This window comes from Phycodurus eques, chromosome 14 (assembly GCF_024500275.1).
Source record: "Phycodurus eques isolate BA_2022a chromosome 14, UOR_Pequ_1.1, whole genome shotgun sequence".
Classification (NCBI taxonomy): Eukaryota; Metazoa; Chordata; class Actinopteri; order Syngnathiformes; family Syngnathidae; genus Phycodurus; species Phycodurus eques.
In genome coordinates, this window is record NC_084538.1 from 8163075 (window position 1) to 8183277 (window position 20203).

Consider the following 20203-nt stretch of genomic DNA (forward strand, 5'->3'; position numbering starts at 1 on the left):
CTTGCTTGGCTAAACCTTAAGAAAGACTCGACTTGACTTTGACTTGGGATTCATGAGACTTGACTTACGCTGCATGACTTGACAGCTTTTACATCTATCTGTTTACATTTAAAATTCTGCATTTTCAAGACCCCGCCTCTCACCTGAAGTCAGCTGGGATAGGTGCCAGCACACAAGTGTAGATACTGAGTGCAAAGTGGCTTGTGTTGATATATTATTTTGTGACTGAGCAAGATTGTACGACATAACATGATTTATGACTTGCTTGTAATTTAGTGGAAACTGCAGTGTGCCCTGTGTCCTCTTGAATAAAATATCTCCCTTCTGTCCATTGTATGTTTGAATTTTATATTAGTTACAAATCAGATCAGATTTTTTTAGTCTGAAATATTAATATATTTTCATCAATTTGTCTTTCAGTTATTTTCCGGCTGAAGTGTAGATTATAGAAGACAAAACTGCTCTCCAAAAGTGAAGCCAAAATGTTTGGCTCTTCCCCCGGTGGCTTGTATTAGATGTATACATTCTACCAGGGCTTTGAATTGCAATAACACCAATGAAACCTTCAACTAGCTTGTAAAATGAATTTTTATTTCATGATTCATGCTGGTATGCTTAAAGTGAATGTTGTTCGGATGATTAAAAAGAAAAAAAGAAAAAAAAAGACAATCCATTTTGGTAGTTTATTACACAATGCACCAAATGGTTACATGTTATTTAAAATAGTGGCATTTTGTAATAAGTGATGCAATCTGTAACAATTAATTACAAAATGAGATTACATATTGCATTAAAAAATGTATCACAAAATGTGCCGATATAACCTCATGATGCAAAAGTTTATTACATAATGCACCATTATTTAAAAAAAAAAAAAGTTTATTACATAATGCGCCATTATTTAAAAAATGTGGTTCTAAAGCGTGTTTCCCACCCACTGATGCGTTCAATGTCTTGGCAGTTTCCTGTGTACTATTTTGAAGCAGACTGATTTGACTCTTGACAACATGGTCTCAAAGTACCTGTCGATAATGTCCATTGATGGGGAGAGGGCTATGATGTTGACGTTGCTGTGGTATTGGATGTGTGTGAGCGGAGAGGTGTTATTTTAGAAAGCCCAGTGTTATTAAGAAATGCCGATGTCAGCAAAAACGCATAGGCAAGCAGAAATCGATGTTGGGCATTGCAGCAGGGAGACTGTGTGTGTGTGTGTGTGTGTGTGTGTGTGTGTGTGTGTGTGTGTGTGTGTGTGTGTACATGCGTGCAACCGACGCAGATATGTCCAAACCCCCATCCACAGTTCCTTGAAAGGACAAATCAAGGTGAACAGTGACCATGGTGGCTCAATGACAAAGGGAAAAAAAAATGCACCGTATTGTTATAGCACATTCTTCACTCGGTGCACTCTCACTTAACATGATAATAAAAACAAATGCTGATGGAAGAAGTTGTGCATGGCATTTATTTTCCTCCACTAATAGTTTTTGCTCCATTTTATTTATGTCCTTGGTAGTTGCATAAAACAAATCATTAGTGCTTAATGTGTTTTTAGTCCAGCTCTCTTATCTCTCGCTCTTATTGTATTGTCTGCACCCCTTATTAGACTACCAATAACTGTCATTGACTAAAGGCTTTTTTGTCTCTCCCAACCACAGATGACAGATTCATCTTCTAAACACCAAGCTGACAGAACGTTAAAAGTCTTACAGCACCATTTGTAAAAATCACAGTGAGACAGATCACAGATAGATTCAAGCCACTTTCACATCTGCCTTCGTCTAACATTGAGCTAGCCTTGATATCAACGCAACACAAATGTGGACCTCTGCAAACGCTCAAATAACCTGAAGAAAACAGACGCTAGAAACACAAAATAAACTTTGTAGCCATGTCTGACATGACACATCGCCACCTGCGGCACAAACTACAAAGTCTCAGTAGACGGCTTGATGAACTGGAGGAAGCCACTAACAAGCTACAGAAGTCAGAAGATGAGTTGCTCGACATTCAGGTTAGTAATGGTTGACTTTTAAAACGGTGTTTCCAGAACATGTATATAGCAGAGAAATAGTTTAATCAATGGGTAAACTCTCCCCTACAGGACAAGATCATCCAGGCAGAAGGCAGCAATTCATCTTTGCTTGCCGATGTAGAGGCCCTGAGGAAACGCCTCTTGAAAATCCAAGGTAAAGATGAGGAGGTACGCAAAGCGGAAGACCTCTGCCGTACAGTGAGAGAGAAACTGGAAGAGGAAGAAAACCTAACAATGGAGCTCAAGGCCGAGATTGAACATCTACAGCGGAGGATGGCAGAACTGGAAAAACTGGAAGAAGCTTTTGGTAAAAGCAAGTCAGACTGTTCTCAGCTCTGTCTCAGTCTCAATGAAGAGAAGAACCTAACCAAGAAGCTATCAACTGAGTTGGAGGTCCTCAAAGCACGTTTAAAGGAAATGGAGGGGTCTGAGGTGAAACTGGACAAAGCAGAACAAGCTTTATCTGCAGACCTAGACAAGCTTAAGGGATTCTGCCAGACCTTTGAGAATGAACATAAGAGGATACGAGAGAAACAAAGAGAAGATGAGAAGCATATTCTAAAGCTCACAGAGAAACTCGAGCGCCTTGGCATGTCAGTAGAGCCTGGTCGTGCAGACTTCATGAGGTCAAGAATTGAAGAGGAGCTGTCTTCCACAGGCATCCACACCAGTAACTTGACCGGACGCAAGAAGAGCCTCGACTACAACATTGGCTTGCTGAATAAATCTGAGAATCAGAAGAACAGTGGTATTACAGGGTCACCTGAGGAGGACAACAAAGTAAAGGAGTTGACACAGGAAGTTGAACGGCTTAAGAACCGCCTCAAACAGCTGGAAATTGTGGAGGATGACCTCAAGAGCTCGGAGTCAAAAAATGGTGAGCTTCACGAAAAGTTCCAGATGGAACGCAAGCGGGCTCGCCAACTGAGCGAGCAGGTGGAACAGCTCAGGACGCAGCTGTGTAGTAAAGGTGTAATCGGCGGCAACGGAACTAGTAATGTGGATAAGCAAGGCAAAGGAAGTACTAACATCTGCCCCAACACCCCTGCCAAGCACCTGGAGAATGGCAAAGCGGAGAAGGAAGAGATTGTGAAGGGAAGTTTAAGGCAAGAGAAGCCTAAGTATCGGAGTGCTGCATCTGTCACAGAGGCCAGCTCGCCTAAGCACAGGATCAGGGAGTTGTCTCCTCAGCATAAGAGAGAAACCAAGCTGAGGACCAAAGAACTCAGCAACTCAGAGGAAAGTTCTGCAATGTCTATTAAGAGGACCCTCAGTCCTGCACACAAAAGTAGGAGGACACCCAAAAACCCAAATAGTCTTATTTCATCTGATAATGGAATAAAAGAGATGGTCAAAGGCACTGAGGAAAAAGCATACAAGGGAGCCATGTACAGCTCTTTAAATACACCCTCCAGTGATATTAAAAAAGCGTCTGTTCTGAATCGCTACCCACCAGCAGCTAATGACCAGAAGCCACTGAGGATAGCTCACAGGCAGAGTGATGGGGAGAGCAAAAAGAGCAGAATGGAAAAGATTTCTAAATTGTATGGAGGCAGTGACAGTGAATCAAACAGCTCAGATGTTGTACTCGAGAACAGTACCACTGCACTAGAGAGGGACACAGAGCTCACTTCAGACCAGGAATTAATAGACCCAGTTCAAGATTCTGCATCTGTTGCCTCCAGCCTAACCAAGGCTAATGGATCTTACAAAGCTTACAGATCCAATGTCAATCAACTGCTGCCAAATGACCAGGGGTCTGAGGGTCATTCCTCTGCTTCAGAAACAGAGTCTACTGGTTCAAGGCCCTCAGAACCAGAGACTGTAAATGAAATGACTACTAAAACCCAGAGCAGTAGGACTGCAACCTCTAGATATTCCCATGTCAAGGACACTTATTCAGAGGGCTCCTCCTCCAGGAGCTCATTTGATGAACAACTCCACAGCAGAGCAAATCTAGCTGAGGGAGGCGGTAACACTTCATCTGTGCTCGAACTCCAACGAGTTTGCAGTCCACGTGAGGCACTTTGGTCAAAAGCAGTAATCAAACCCGCCATTGTTGAGATCGACAGGAAAGAAATTATGATTTCAGAGCCCTTGTCTTCCAACGGCAAGCCCAGGATATCCACCAAACCCATGTTGACCAACACCAGTAAAATGACCAGCAGTATAACAATTTATCCCAACGACCCAAGCTCCTCCAGAACCAGCAGCTGCAGCAGCAGTGTGTCCAGTGAGCCCTTGTCCGCCAAGGAACGCCACACATCCACAAGTAACTTTCTCATAGGTAAGGTCTCCATCATTTAAAACACTTGATTACCTACCTGCAGCCTTTAGTATCACCACAAACCAACATTCCCATTCCCAATTCAAAATCTGTGGTGTTTTATTAGACTTCTTTAGAGGGTGAATTATGAGTGTTTAAGTAATTGTAGTCTTAGTGTCACTATTCCTGTAAAAAAGTACTGTGGTACCTCAACTTACGAGTGCCCAACTTCTGAGTTTTTCGAGTTACATTCCGTCTCTAGGTCATTTTTTGCCCTTTGTGTTGTGAGCTAAAAAGTTACAAGCTAACTTTGAAAAATGAGAACACTCACAAGGAGCTGCTGTCAGACACAACTTACACCTAGACGCTCACACACTGACACTCCAGCTCCTGACATCATTTTCCAGGCCATGCCCCTAAAAGACATACATTCAAGACACAAATGCTGTCCTATTGCACATACAGTAATTAGGCTTTATAAATCCAGTGTATTGCTTTATATTCTCTTTTATTCCTTTTTTATACAATAAATTACTTCTGCCACTTGTTTAAAAACATAGAAAAAAGTGGTGTTTTTTGGGGAGGACTGGAATAGATTTACATTTAAGTTAATATCTATGGGGAAAATGTATTTCCTCCGATGACTAACAACGTGACGTGGCAAATCTTGTCATGTTGCTAATATGTGCTTAGATGTCTCATTTATTTACGCTTCTTTCATTGGACAGGCCCTAGTAGCGAACACCATGGCAGCATCTCAATCCCTTATGAAATCTCCATCCCCAAGAGCGAGATAACGATGCGGCCAAGCCAGGACCAGGAATCTGGATCAGATAACCAGAATGATTCCTCGTTCAAGTCCAGGCTCCACAGCACCTCCAGAGTGGAGACGGCCTTGAGGCACACGGCCTACCAACGAAGCAACTTTAGCCGCCGGTCTCCAGACACAAACTCTCCTGACCTCAGCGACATGGATTCGGCCTTCGAAAGCTCCAGTAGCACCACCACCTTCACCAGCTGTCAAAACCAAAGTCAGAGGCAGCACTCCCTGGAAGAGCATTTAGTAGACATGAAGAATGTAACTGTGAGAAGCACCTGGAAGAACAAAGACATTGCCTCTGATGATAAGGGTAGACGAAGAGCGGGTGGAATGGGTTCTGAGGATGAGGCAGAAACAGCAACAACATGGAGGGCTTATCTCGCAACAACTGTTGACTCTGAGGACTCTGTGAGCCACGGACCAAGAACTGGCGGGATTGTTTCCACTGCAAAGTTAGCCAAGCCATCCCCTGCAGATGTAAGACAATTTATAAATGACAACATTTCAGACAAGCTGGTAGTTGGTGTTGCATGATTCCTTTGTGTTGTTGCAGATGTACATACGGACCATTGACAAAGAAGCTGAGGAATCGGCGCTCCATCGTGGTGGAAGCGCCAAGTCTCCCTCCCATGAACTAGGAGCCCTGGGAAGGACCGTGCCTCACGCACCTGTCACCTCTCAGTCCTGGAGCCGCTCGTACTCGCAACGACCACAGGTACAACTGATGACTCTAGCTTCTACAATATGCTGCTAAAAAATACTGGTGGAGCCAATGTCTTAGATTTTAAAAAAACTGTACATTTTGCTCTAGTTTCCACCATTTTCCAAAAGGGTAGGACAAAAAAGTCACAGAGTGTGGAAATGAACAAGCTATTAACAAGTGGAAAAGAGAGCTTGAAAAACCTCAAAGAGAAGAAAATAGTTTTCCTGTATTTATATGCGCCACCTGCAAGATGTGTGGCATAGAAATTCCTCTCTTTTTTTGTATTTGTGGTCTTGCATGCATACTTCCCTCTGCCAACTATTGCATCTAGTTTGAGTGCCTATTTAAGTTTGTATGGTGAATTTGTCCAGAGGTGAAGAGTGCAGATGTCTATTTGTATATAATATATTACCTAATGGCTATAGCAACTGCTTATCGAGCAGGCTCCGTGGCTGTAATAACATGTCATTGTGTCAGATTGATAAAGTAGTAGGCTGGGCTGGGAAAGAACCTTGTGTTTCCTTGCCCAAATTAATATCAAGCAAACATAAATATACAGTACTCTGGAAGAGAACCACACATCAGACTTGGTCCAATTTGTACATATATTTGATTGAAGAGGAGGATTATCCATTTTTGGATGTTGTAGTATCACAGACACTGTAGACTGATTGTAACTGAGGAAACGCTACATTCAAATCTTTCAGCGAACAAACATTTCACACATTTGCACATTGTGCATGGCAGGGAACTGGCCTCCGAACAGGATTACTCACCCCGGCAGCCAGGCCCATGTGGAAATGCAGAGGTCAATGATAAAACCTCTCACTGAACCTCCATTCATTCAAAACAACACTTTCCAAACCCCAAAAAGTCAGGCGCCTACCCAATTATGGTGTTTTGGTTTAAAATTGCATCATGATGAAACTATGGTGCCAATCATAGATAGTGAATCCCAACTCAGATGAAGTTCAACTTGAGAGAAAGTCTGTTTACACGAGGCATTACTTCGTTATCCATAGGTCCTCAAGAAGTACCTAGAACCTTTGGATTGCATACCATGACAGGGGTGTGTACTGTTGAAATACTGGCTAGTTGTTGGTTAGTTGCAGTAGATCTTCAAAACTCATTTTAAAAAATGTTTCTCCATAAAAGACAGTACTTAAGTGAACAATCCTTTGTCACATGGTAAAGTGGTACAGCAGAGGTTGAGATGAGGTCAAGACATCAGGTTGGTTGTATGTCAGTCTATACAAAACATGCTAAACAAACATTTTTTGCAAATCACCTAAAGGCAGAGTTTTGTATTACGTTAGATACAGTTATTCATGGGGCCTTCCGTCCTCACAATGCATAAGTTGCCTTTGAATTTCTGTCAGTCTTCTGGAAGCTCAACATAGCAGGACCACCAGAAACCGTGGGGGCAGTGTTGCGATTCAAAGAGGTTCCTGCCTTGAAGGGTTTACAGGCTCACAGACCACCACAACCGGCTGCTACGCTTTGCCTTCTTCTTAATATGAACATTGTTAATACCTTTGGTTGTCAAAAACGTAACTGACGTAACGTAACTACTTCGTATTTGCGGGGGAAATGTATATACAGAGCAAATTAATTGCAGGACAAGCAGTGATGTCTATGCTGTATGTACTGAGCATAAATGAGCCCAAACCGCAAGACCACGGTACTGGAAACTCAGCTCAGCTCTGTCTTCTCCTGCCAGATGACTAAACTAATTGTCAAAGGGACTTCTCCCCTCTCAATTGCTTAATGAAGTCAAGGACCAGTATAGAGTGATAGGAAGCGTAACGCCCACCTCCGTATAATTGGCTATTTAAACCTTGGAAGGAACATTGTGGAATTGACTCTTCTATTTGTGGAATTCTGTCATGGTTGGGTCCACATCATCGTCACTAAATGGCCTTGACCGCAACTCTTTCATTAGTTGGACGCTGACAGACACATCGTAAGAGCCTTGAGCCAATGTTTTCTCTTTCAGTTCGTCTCCTCTTTTTGACCCTGTCTAATATCAGTCATCCTTCCACTAGATAGGTTTTCAAAAACACCCCCGCCACCCCACCACCCCGTCCTGCAGCTCAGATGTGGTCATTCAACAATGACCCGATGTACTGCCTGCCTCCTCCATTCAGTGTTTAGTCAGTAGTGCATTTGGGGAATTTCCTAAACCCATTTGCTTGATTCGCAGCCCTGATGGAACCTTGTTCATCTTGATTTTTGAAGCAACAAAAGTGGCCACTTCATTTGGATAGCAGCGGTTAGCGACACAAATTGACCAGACTGCAAGAAAAACACGGTTCAAATGGTGGTCATCGTTGGTCTTCTCTGCATTTCTTTCATTGCGGCAAATAATGTTTGGCTTGGATTGCCAGCAAATATTCCGTGGTCTGTACAGTGTTCATTCCCAAGAGGTTTGGATAAATACAGCTGCAGTCACGACAGTGGGAGGTGGGGGATTAGTGTGTGATTGCAGTGTCAAAGGTTGACAGTGGAGGCTTGAATTTATTATGAGCGTGCATGTAGACGCCATGAATGCGTCCTAAACTGGCTTGATTGGTGCACAATAAGTTGGTCTAAATCAGTGCAATTCTATTGTTCTAGACTGAAGACAAGTCTGTACATTTATTCTTTAGTTGAGAACCAAGAGATACGAAAATTGCAGATGTCAGCTTGCTGTAGACCAGATGTATCCAACAAATCAATTGTCATTAAGGAGGAGACGACACCCCATTGCTCTGAGTGGCCTGCAGCCAGCCTGACCACAACAATCATTGATTATTGGGGAAACTTTTTTTCTTTTTTTTTAACCTCTGGTCTGTGCGGATGCAGCTTATTTTGGCATTGCTGACGTCATTATTGTTCTTCTGTAAACAGATCGTAACAATCAATAATTCATTATTATGCCCATAACAAGTAATAATGTTGCCATGTCAGCTTTGTATTCAGAACTGCCACTAGCATAATACCATGGTTTATGACGGAGTGCTTGTAAAAATATCACAGCCTCACTTGAGTTCCTATTTTAAAAATACTTTGTGGTGTTGGCATTCCTTTAACTTTAAACCCAAGTTTATATGGCTCTGAAGACTGCAGACTTTCAGCTTGTCTCATAGAAATAAGAAATTCAATAAGCAGAACTAGTTATATTTACAGGACAAATTCAGCACTGCAAAAGTCTTGGGTCACTTCCTTTCTCTACTCGTTCTAGAGATGGGAATAATAATAGCCGTAAGGAAGAACCCATACTCTTCATACAACCTGTCTTTGTCATCCTCCATGAACCTGGAAGTCACCTGCTAACTAACAAACAGATGAACAAACAAACAGAAATATGACACCTGACTCTACTGAGTGACATTCAAATTATACTGTTTATGCTTATTTTAGTATTTTTGCTAGAATAGCCAATTTAATGGAGCCCGAGACATTCACAAACATCTGCACTTCAGCGCTCTCTTTAGCCATTGCTCCACTTCTAATGGTACATGAGCTCACTTAGGCATCAGGAAACCTCATCACGCTTTCATGAACATATGTCATTACAGCTAATGAGAAAGACACCAAAAAGATCTCGTGTTGAGTCTAAAACCAGAGGTGAGCTCTACTGTATGTCTAGAATACGACTTGAGTAGCAGACCGATGGCGGGCCGGACCGCAAAAATAGATTCAAGTTCGCTACTTTATAAACTTTCATTCGGACAATCAAGCGTGATTATCAATTTTCCGAAACATGTCACCTGAATTCTAAAACATAGTGTATTGGAAGAGGTGATTTAATAGTTTGGCTTGGCAAGCCAAAGTCATTCGTCTAAATTGCATGCAAGAAAAAGTGGCGACGTAATTGGTTCTGCAGACGCTTCTTTCTTATATCTGCACGCAACGCAGATTACGTGACAGTTACGAGCTGTACATTTTAAGTATACACCCTTGAATGCCTCTGTACATTCATCTAGATCAGGGTTTCCCAAAATCGCTTAGGCTACACTATGTTCCTGGCGGCCACGGCAGCCCAGTTTGCCCGAAACGTAGTGCATAATGGGATTTTAGCCGGGGGGGGGGGGGTTTCTCACAGTCTATCACAGTAACAGGCTGTGTTGGAATGGGGTTGCTGAGTTTGTTGCGTTAAAACTGTCTTTTTTGACAAATTAAACTTCTCGCTGGACATCCACAGCAATCGTGGCCAGTCACATTTGCCCCCCACCCGCATTATCTCACAACCATCCAGTTTTGTGAGTCTGTGGCTACCCGCAACATCGTGTGAAGGTTAGCGTGACTCCCCAGGACCAAAATGTACTTAAAAATATTGTGTTGCCTGAAGATCAATACACTTGAGATAAACCACTACGACTACTACAAGAAATAGGGTGCCTGCTTCAAATAGCCTACAGTATTTTACATTTGACCCAATAAAACACATTTTAGGTCTCGACCCTCAGTTTGGGAAACCCTGATTTAGAGCAGTCTGTCAAATTCATGCTTAATAAGCCAGACTGACTTTAGTGTTTTCTTTGTTGCCAGACGCAATTTCCTGCTTAAATTTGGCGTTTCGTAGCATTCATACACAAGAACAGGAGCCGCTATGTTTGATGACGCCAGACCTTCTCAGTGGCTTTACTCTGCCGGGACGCATTGACAGCATTTATAGCGGGCTGACATTCCTCTTACCCAAATATTGACTCAAAGCCACACGTGGACATGTTCTCACACTCGGCAACGTACTTTACTTTCGCCTGAACTGAAAGAACATTTCTTTTGGACGATGTGACATTTTATTGTAAAGTAAGGAAAGTATGCTTCTCGCCGAGCTCTACTGAGAAAAATCTTGTTCATTGGAGTGCCAGGGTGGCAGAAATTGTTTGACTCCATGCAAGACAGATGTGAAGCCGTTTTCACACTGCAAAAACCAAGACCAAATATCTCAAATCAAGGCAAACTATTCTTGTTCTTTGTCTGTTAGGAGATTTCCTCTTACCAGGCAGTTTTTGTGTAAGATAACTTGACTTGCTTCAAGCCTTTTTTTTATTCCTTAAAAATAAGCTGTTCTAACTTGTTATTGAGATTTTATTACTGGTTGTCAGAAAGTTTAGCCTAATGGTGTAGGTAGTATAAATACACTTGTTTTAAGACATTTGTGGGAGTTCTTGTGGCTAGCTATGTTTACTTCTTTTAAGATATCTTACCATGTGGAATTTTCCTGTTCTGTTGGCAGATAAGATATCGTCGTGTGCTGTGTTGGTCATCATGCAGTGTAATCACATGCCATTTTTTTCCCCCTTCATAAGTGGGGTCTTTCGCATTTTAAAAAGCAGTGAAAATATTAAAAATTGGTATTTGTGTAACCCACTTTAGTTCCGTGATTTACAGGGAAGCAAAATCTTCCGAGCATTTTTCATTTTATACAGTAAAGGTTTGCATTTATAGTAGCAAATCCAGACCCTACAACTTTTTAACAGCCTAATGTTCCTTTTTCTTCCCTTTCTATTTTAAGGATTGACATTTTAAACACACAGCTTATTATTCCGAACAGAACTGTGAAAGAGCTTGTTGCAGGCAGTAGGAAACAGTGTGAAGCCACCTTGGCTCACAGCTTGCTGACCATAGAAGGAGAATATTGCCACCCTAATGTTTCCTCCCCCCGGTCGACTCGAAGCAGGAAGTGACCGCAACCGGCACGCCCACTCTGCAGGCTTGACGGGTGACTTATTTCCTGCCTGTTGTTCTTCGAGATGCAGCGAAAGCAGTCCAGCGGGGCTCTAATCGAAGCCAATTAGCCCAAATGCCAATTAAAACGTACCTCCCGAGCCAACAACTCCGGCCCACCAAATATAATTACAGTGCTGGAAATGACTGTAAAGGTCTCACTTTGCGACGCGGTCACTGAGGTTGTGAATGTGTCCTTGTAGCCACTAATCTCTTAGCTTTGAGGCATGTTTTTCTTTTTTTCTTTTGGGGGGGGGGGGGGGGGGGGGGGGGTTGAGGGGTTGTTTCCACAAGGCTGAACTTTTTCGTACAAGCTTGCAAGTATTGCATCCCCACAGAATAGAGAAACTACACTCCCAAGAAAATGTCTGCAGTGGAACCTCTCACATCAAATTCCCCTGAAATAGGACTTCCAACAAAAAATATGGCTTTTAAAGTCACCAAAAAAAATATTATAATAATTAGCCTTTAAAGCACTGTCACGCATAATGTCGCCTGAGACCTCAGAGATGCGTCTGCACGTTTTACTTTTTCTTTGGCTTTTTTTGTTGCATTTGCATGACCTTTTAAATAAAATCCTCTGTTAGCCTTTTATTTTTTTAGGGTAATGTAGGATGAGTGTGAAATGATATTGAACTGTTTCGGTATACAAGTTTGCGAAATATGTACAGTTTTTAAACTTCTAATATAGAAAATTATTAAAATTTTGAGAGAGGGGCATCCGTTATTTATTAAAAAACATTTTGCACTATTCCCCGCACGTTTGGGTCCCTCTCCCCCACAAATTATTGCTTGTTATCAAACTTAATGGTGACTGCTTTGTTTGTTTTTTCAACATTGTGGTTAACTTGTTTTTCCACTCAGTATGACACGTCTGCAGCACAAATCGGTTTCGCCTTCACTTTTATGAAAGAGTTGTGTTCCTATGACTGCAACTTGAATTTGTATGAAATTCAAAATGCCCTGCAGTCTGCAGATACAAGCCACCGATACTTAAGGCAAAAGTAACTGGGTCATGCTCGCCAATAGTTGCCACAACACTGCAGCAAATCATCATATGTGTCAGAAAGAAACAATGGACTTCATTTACAATTGTCATTGTGTTGATTGAAGTTTTATATATCAAAAGTACTAGTGGTATCGGTACTTGATAAGAGTGAATACTCGCACTGGTATCGGTCTGAAAAAAAGTGGTATTGACCATCCTTAATCATGAGATTACAGTAAATATTTGGATGAAAAACACTTCGAGGTCAAACCGTGTCTTCTTTCTCTTACACATTTGTGTGAACTACAGTATAATTGCACACTGTACATCCTGTGATGTGTCAGTACCATGGTAAACCGTCTTCCCAGCGGCTCACCTATTTTTTAAATCATTTTTTGTACTACTTTTTTTATATGAATAATAAGTGTTACTTGTACAGCTGTTCAAAATGAAGGCCATAAATAGCTGTAAAATTCACACTTAAACCGCAATGCAAAGGTCTTTTAAATGCCATAGACACAATAAACAACATTTCATAAAAATGTAAAATACTGTATTGTACTATAAGCTTGAGCACTTATCACCCACTCCTGGTGGTAATATTTAGTGAAGGGGTCTTAAATTTGATTCTTCAAAAGGTTATTTAAAAGGCTTAGACAGTGAACCAACGCATATTCATGGGTTGACACGCAAAAAATAAATAAATTACCCTGATTTGGGGGGGGGGGAACCTATCCGTTTTTCGTTGAAAAACACGCAGTATCGCTGTTTTTAGCACTCATTTTAAAGCCATGTCTAATATAGAAATACTGCTTTGGCGCCATCTGGTGGCATCTTGGTGTGAAGCAGCTATGTTGAACTGAGGGGGAGCCTCATTTAATAGATTTGACTGATTTTTTTTTGTTTTGTTTTAAAAAGGGAATTTGCTCCCATCTTGTGGCATCCTTAGGCAATTACAAACCTTTTTTGTGCGGCCTTAAATCCGCTCCATGTGGAACATCACGTGAACGATGCAGAAAACGGGACAGCTGACTTTCTGTGTATGCTATGCTAACGAGTATAACTAGAATCGATGGCATGGTTGTTTGAAGTCGAACTTGCTAAACTTTTGTTTTCTTTATTGCTGGTGTCTTTGGACAAAGGTCAAATACCTGTATATCATGTATTTATATAAATATGATATGATTCATGTAAACTCGAACGAAGCCTAAACATAGTGTCGTCATCTTTGGTGGCTATGTGGTGAGATCTTGTGTTTTAAAAAGATAATGTAGATATTTAAAGTTCCTACGGGTGCTTTGAAACAGTCCCCTTTACCTGAGCGACTCGGAAGTGCTTTTACCCGTCTTTCCGAATGCGGAAATAGGTTACGCATATACTGGATTACTTTTGGATTTTCACGGTTTTCAGCCTTATAACGATGGTGATTGTTTGATTTATATTTCCATTCCCAGGGTGCCAACGCCGACAACGTCTTGTGGAGACAGCACCTCTCTGCCACAAGCTCGTACGATCGGACCGCCAAGACGACGGGGATGTCATCCAGAGGGGAGCAGTGGTCCAGTCGGGGTCAAGCGTCGGGAAAGAGCGGCGCGGGGAGCCGGGTGTGGAGCCATCGCCAGGCTGAACATCATTAGCGCAACGTAGAGGGAGGGCAGGTAAAAAGAACACATCTTCACACAGAAGTGATGTCCAAACAGTTCACACCGCTGAGGGCCACATGCAGAACAATAGAAAAGGAGGGAGACAATTGACATGACATTGACAAACTTACAAGCGCTGTATGGTGGCAGTGAACTCAGTTCAACGCACTTGACAATCAGCAACGCTGTGGCAAATAGTGAGCAATTAATCAGAAAAGAGGCGTCAAGCGGTTTGTGGCTACTCCCCTTGAAGTTTACTGTCAAGTTCAACAACAACAAAAACAAAGACAATTACACGTTGTGCATTTCGTGCAACCAAACAACTGCCGAAAGAAACAGCCCGCTAGCTTAATGCTAACATACAACGGAAAAACGCCATTGACATGCTAACGTTTAGCATCAATAGTAGCAGTTTTAGAACCTTTTCAGCAACGGATATTTGAACACAAACGGTGAAGCAGCACGTAGACAGACAGCATAATAATACTCAGGCATATTCTTTATAGTCTGTGACAACTGACTAATATTACAACATCTCACGGAGTCACTTACAGTAGTTGTGAAGCTATTCTTCTTCCTTTGTGTCTGCATGACTGAATTCTACTGCGCCCGGTGGCCGAGGCGAGCATATGTGAAGGAGCAGCACAATGAATTGAAGAAAAACATATGAAAACTTTTGAATTGTTATTACTCTGTTTTTATAAAGTACAGTGCTATTATTCATTGTCCAAAAAAACCACAAACGCAGAACAAAATTGTTTTTTGGGTGTGAGGCAACACAGTAAATAACAAGATAAGTTTCAACCATAAATCTAGAAATGGATGAATTTGCGAATGCTGAACCACAAATATGCGGGGGGGGGGGGGGGGGGGGTTCTCTGTATTTCACATATTTGCAAGGAAATGGTTAGTCATGGAATGAACGATGAGATTTTAATGTTTCTTGAGGTTTTTGTTTTTGCTTCTGACACTTTTGGATCATTAAAACACACCCAAGATCATTATTGAAATTCCCGATGAACAAATGGCAACAGTTGGATTAATTCACATCACATTATTTCCCACGTGGGAAAACAAATTTGAAATTAGAACTACTTGGAAGTCAACCGGCTTCCCTGAATGAATCATGTTCAACTTTAGAGGGTCACACAAAAATAAAGGGAAAATGACATCCAAAATGTTTTTTCTGTTCATTTGTTTTTTTCTAACTTCCCCATCTTAATTTTTCCAACAGATGGCCAGAGTAGGATTCATGCACCACCATCTCCAGCACACTGCAGCTTCTAGAACAAGCAAGAAAACGATCACAGCCATGGTAAAAAAAAAAAATAAAAAAAAATAAAAATGTATAATAATGGTAATAAAATAAAAAAATGTAAAAAAAAAAAGGAAAGAAAGTTAACTGTAACCTTGAATGCACATTGAGATGTAAACATCTCCTATTCCTCTCCTGCCCGGACCATCGTGGAAGGGGAGGACCTCGCCGCCGCACGAATCCTCTTCTGCTTGTTTGGATGTATTATAAAGTTACCTTATAGTCTCGACAAAGAAGAGGCTCCTGCGAGGGCCGTATCAGTCCCGTCACGTCATCTCACAGCAAAGTGCCGCGTCGTGCCGATACTTGACAAAGGATGCCGACTTTCAGTGTGACCCAAAAACAGGAAGCAAATTACTCAGTTCTGGAAGGGAAAAACACAAAACAAAAACTCATTTTCACTGCGAGACTGTCTTGGCATGTTTGGAAGCATGCCTTCACACACTCTCACACACACACACACACACACACACACACAAGTACACACTCTTAATCAAAGGGTTGGGGAACCTGCAACCTACAAAATGGGACAATATCATCTGGTCCGTTCAATTCTGAAGACCTCAAAGGAACTGCTCTAAAGCAGTTTAGGTTTAACATTTAGGCCATAATTGTCATATTTAATCATATTTGTCCTAAAATAGGTTCCCCAACCCTTGCTTTGTAAAACCACTGGGACCGTTTTTGTGCTCGGTCATGATTGCGCACAGTAATTTGCTTCCTGTTGTGTTATCATTTTTCCTTAGTTCTTTCTGCTTCCTCAATCCAATGCAATGAACATGTAGGGGAAAATAATGGTTCTTTTTAATTATTCATATAAAAATTTCCCATGGTGCTTTATTTTCTTTTGAACTGTCCTCGTTCATGTGTTTGAGAGACCCGGGTTACCAGCTGACAGTACTTTGCACATCCTCGGTGATGGGGGCGCAATCGGACGGTTTAACATGGATTCTATTCATAGGCTGGCCAAATATTGAGTTAATGTGAAATTTGATGCGACAAATTGATGTGGAAATCACACGAGTGGCAAAAGTTTTCTTTTTTTTTTTTTTTAGAAATAAAAAAAAGTCCCACATCTAGATGTATTCCTAACCAATCTGAGAGGTTAGCAGGATCCTTTTAGAAATGGTGTATTTTCTCAAAATTGCATTGCAAAGAGTGAATTTCCCAGCCAGAAATGACCCCTTCAACAAACAAAAATTTGCTTTAAGGCAGCATTTTGGCCAGGGCATGAATCATTCATGCCATATTATTGTTGTGAGATAAAAGAACAATCACTGGACATAGCAGCAGCGGCGCTGCCATCGAAATACGATCCACTAGAAACCTCACAGACTTGAAATGAAAGGTTTGATCCTTGCAGCTCACGACCAATCACCATCATCCAACTTCTCAAAATCCATCCTTTGGACACAAAATAGCTTTAGTTTACTACTGTCTTTCATTCTATTCAGTAATTGGTTTGCTCTGGTTTGTAATCAGCTAAGTTGTCATTACTTCTGGACATTGGGATACGGTAGAGAAATTGAGCCAAGGTTTGTTTATTGAAGGGGGACACCACCTCCCTGATGGATTTAAAAAGTTTTCTTCTTTTTTTTTTATTTTTTTCTTGTAAGCTTCCCTTTAAAGTTCTCCTCGAAAACCAAGAAAGACCACAATGTCCTTTTGGATTTTTCCGTCAGAAAGGGTGTGGCAGCGCCTTCATGACTCCTGGATCAAGGAAAATCCAAACGCTAAGACATCTATTTGGGATCTATGGGTGCACACGCCAAGATGTGATCCTCTAGTCCCTCTTGGCCAAGCGCAGTTTTCCTTTCGAGGGTTTCCAATCGCCGCATCCCATTCCCACATTCCTCCGAGGCAAAGCTTTTCCACTTAAAGCGAAGACCAAGAAGCCGTCACTGGATAACGGCAAACGGCTCTCTCGAAGGTGAACGTTGGAGACGAGGGCGTCCGCCTTCGTCAGCGACGTCGTTATCGTGCTAAGCCGCTATGACGATGTTGACGGATTTTAGGTCTGGTCTGGAGGGTGACATCACTGCTGGGTTTCTTTTCAGACCAACCTGGTGACACTGATTTCCACCTGTTTTGCTTAGCCCAATAAATTAGCATCTCGTGTCAGTTTGGGATTTGGCTAAGGAAGAGCCCCGCTACTGGTTTTCAAAACATGAACGTCCTTTACGGTTATCAAGGATTCACAGGAATTACAGTTTTACGTTTTGTAGGATTTCTTTCAATGGCAATCTGGTGACACACTGTCTCCTCCCCCCCCTGCTTTGCTAACCAGATCCAGATTTTGGTTCGTAGCACCTTTGTGACTAGCATCCCTCACACCTCCTTAGGTTGCACTTTGCGAAATAATTTCTCTCAGGAAGATCCCCGCTACTGGAAAGTTGTTGGTTTCGTGACGCCTTTCGAGGTTATCGAAACTCCCTTTGCCGTTCTTCCAAAAGCTTGGGTTACCATCCCGACAAAGCCTGACGTCCATGTTTTATTAGTTGTCCAAAAATTCTCGAAAAACAATGTTTTGTCTTTCTTTCCAAAGTATGACATCACCGGGCCAGTTTTTTTTTTTTTTATTATATAAATGAGTAGCCTCCTGGTGACATCCTGAATTCCCACCGACAAATTTGCATCCCTAGTACCTTACGTTTAGGATGGACTTTGATCACAACTGTTGGAAACTTTGTGACAATGCTTAAGGTTTTTGATAACTGGCCATTCTTGGGTAAAACCCACGTCCAGGAACATCACGTGAATCGTTTTAATCGTAGACTGTAGAATTTCTTTCAATAGCAACCCGGTAGCACTTGTCCCTGCTATGTTATGTTTTAGGGGAATCTGTCTTCGGAAGATCATGTTGGAGGTTTCCCCTTCTATGCGCTTGTTGGCTTACAAGCATCCAGAAACAAAGCCCAATCGCAGCGTTTGTGCGTAATTTAGCTTCGCCCAGAAATCCTCTTCTGGCAAATGTACAAAGGTTTTTTATTTCAAAGTCGACTTCAAATGTACTGGCTTTTACACGCTCCCTGTTGTCCTCTACGGCCTCCATTGTGAGACGGGTCATGGTGTTACTGGGTAGAGTAATCTGCACTTAACCAGCACTTAACTTTAAAATCTGCAATGGATTATCCCCCCCCCCCGTGACCACCATACGCCCCCCCCACCCCCTTTTTTTTTTGCTGGTCAAAACCTGCTTTGTGTTCCTTTTTTGCTTTCACGACGCCACATTGACCCACCAGAGGAGTCCTATGGGGAATGAGTTGTGGGCCCCCTCCATCTTCGCCTGTGCCAAAATCATTCCGTCATGTTTGTAGTCCAGATGGATCTCCATTTTATTTCTTTGACAGAAGAAAAAAATAGATGTCTTATTTTGGAAGCTGATAGATTTTATTTAAGGTAAAAAAAAAGAAATTTAAAAAAAAATTTGTAATTTTGTAAAGTGGGCCTTATTAATGGAATATATATTTGTCCATCTTGGTTTTAAGAACGATATATATATATTTTTTGTTGTGTTATGATACACTCCTGGTGAGTTTTTGTGTGTGTTTTGTTTAAGTACATTTTTCACAGTCTGGGGGCGGGGGGGTGTCCATCCATTTAGGCCGTTATATTCAGGGTTTGTGCGTCTTCTGCTGTTTGTTCTGCCAAAGAAAGAAGCGTGCACACAAATGAGAATTTTAGAACCGTACCATCAATCAAACGGAGGGGCAGAGGTTTTGTGACATTTTCATTATTTGTGTAAATTCACATCATGTGCAGACATAAACATGTAATCACAATAAAAAGGCTTTTATGAGTTTGTATGAGCCGCCAAAGTGTGGAAAGGACAAGGCTGCTTATGATTTTTTTTTTTTTTTTCCCCCCCTCCCACCTTTTAGAATTAATCCATTGTGCATGTTTTAACTTTCCTGTGGCATGTAGGTAAGCTGCCAACTGTACAGCAGACCATATGTATTCTAATAAAAAATAAAAAGCAACCCATTTGTAACACGCTGACTCCGAGCAAATCTGTGCTTTTTAATGCCTTTTTCTTTTCGCTTTGGCTGGCAGGTTTTTGGTTGTGGAATGCTGAAAGTCAGCGGTTCACTTTAGTCCAATGCAGGTGTTCTTTTTATTCCCCTACTGGTTGCTCATTTAGTCTTTTTATGATAAACCCCTGATAAGTACAGTAGATTACACGCTGTGTACATTAGCAGTCATCCACTAGTTTAAATGAAGATGCGGTATATTCAATCATTTTGGGGAGTCTTTTTTTTTTTTTTTTTTTTTTTTTAAATTGTATTCAAAGCTCATTTAATTGTGATCAAAACAGGTCGATGGAAGGATTACCAAATGTGAAAAAGATGTACATTTTAAAAAACACTTCTATTAAACCGACAAATAAAACCCATTGCAGACTAAATGGTGCAAGTGTTGTAAAATTTGCTTCATTCAAATAAATAACATCGTATGTGGGCTGAACAGTTTGCTTATTGTAATATTAAACAAATATACTGAATGGTGAACAAGCTAGTTTATTTCTTTAATTACAGCTCCAGATTGGTATTTAAAAAAATAATAATAATCTATACAAATAATTTTTACTTTAAAATAAATAAATAAGTCAGTTACGACTTAACTTTGCTGATTGATTTGAAATATGTCTTCAAATCAAATCTTGTGAGACTGAAGGATCAACTCCAGTTGTTCGTTGCTTTTTCTTTGGCTTTCAAAATGCA

At 41.3% G+C, this 20203-nt stretch overlaps 1 protein-coding gene across 1 annotated transcript in view; it reads left to right on the forward strand.

Annotated features, from left to right (window-relative positions):
- Positions 1–19473, forward strand: part of luzp1 (leucine zipper protein 1) — a 53976-nt gene extending 34503 nt beyond the window's left edge. Inside the window, exons 3-8 of the mRNA XM_061696346.1 lie at positions 1656–2011; positions 2102–4319; positions 5027–5595; positions 5672–5833; positions 13979–14182; positions 15402–19473. Of these exons, the coding sequence (XP_061552330.1) occupies positions 1889–2011; positions 2102–4319; positions 5027–5595; positions 5672–5833; positions 13979–14161 (3255 nt within the window). The 5' untranslated portion in view covers positions 1656–1888 and the 3' untranslated portion in view covers positions 14162–14182; positions 15402–19473. The remainder of the gene's footprint in view (positions 1–1655; positions 2012–2101; positions 4320–5026; positions 5596–5671; positions 5834–13978; positions 14183–15401) is intronic.
- Positions 19474–20203: the final 730 nt, after the last annotated feature.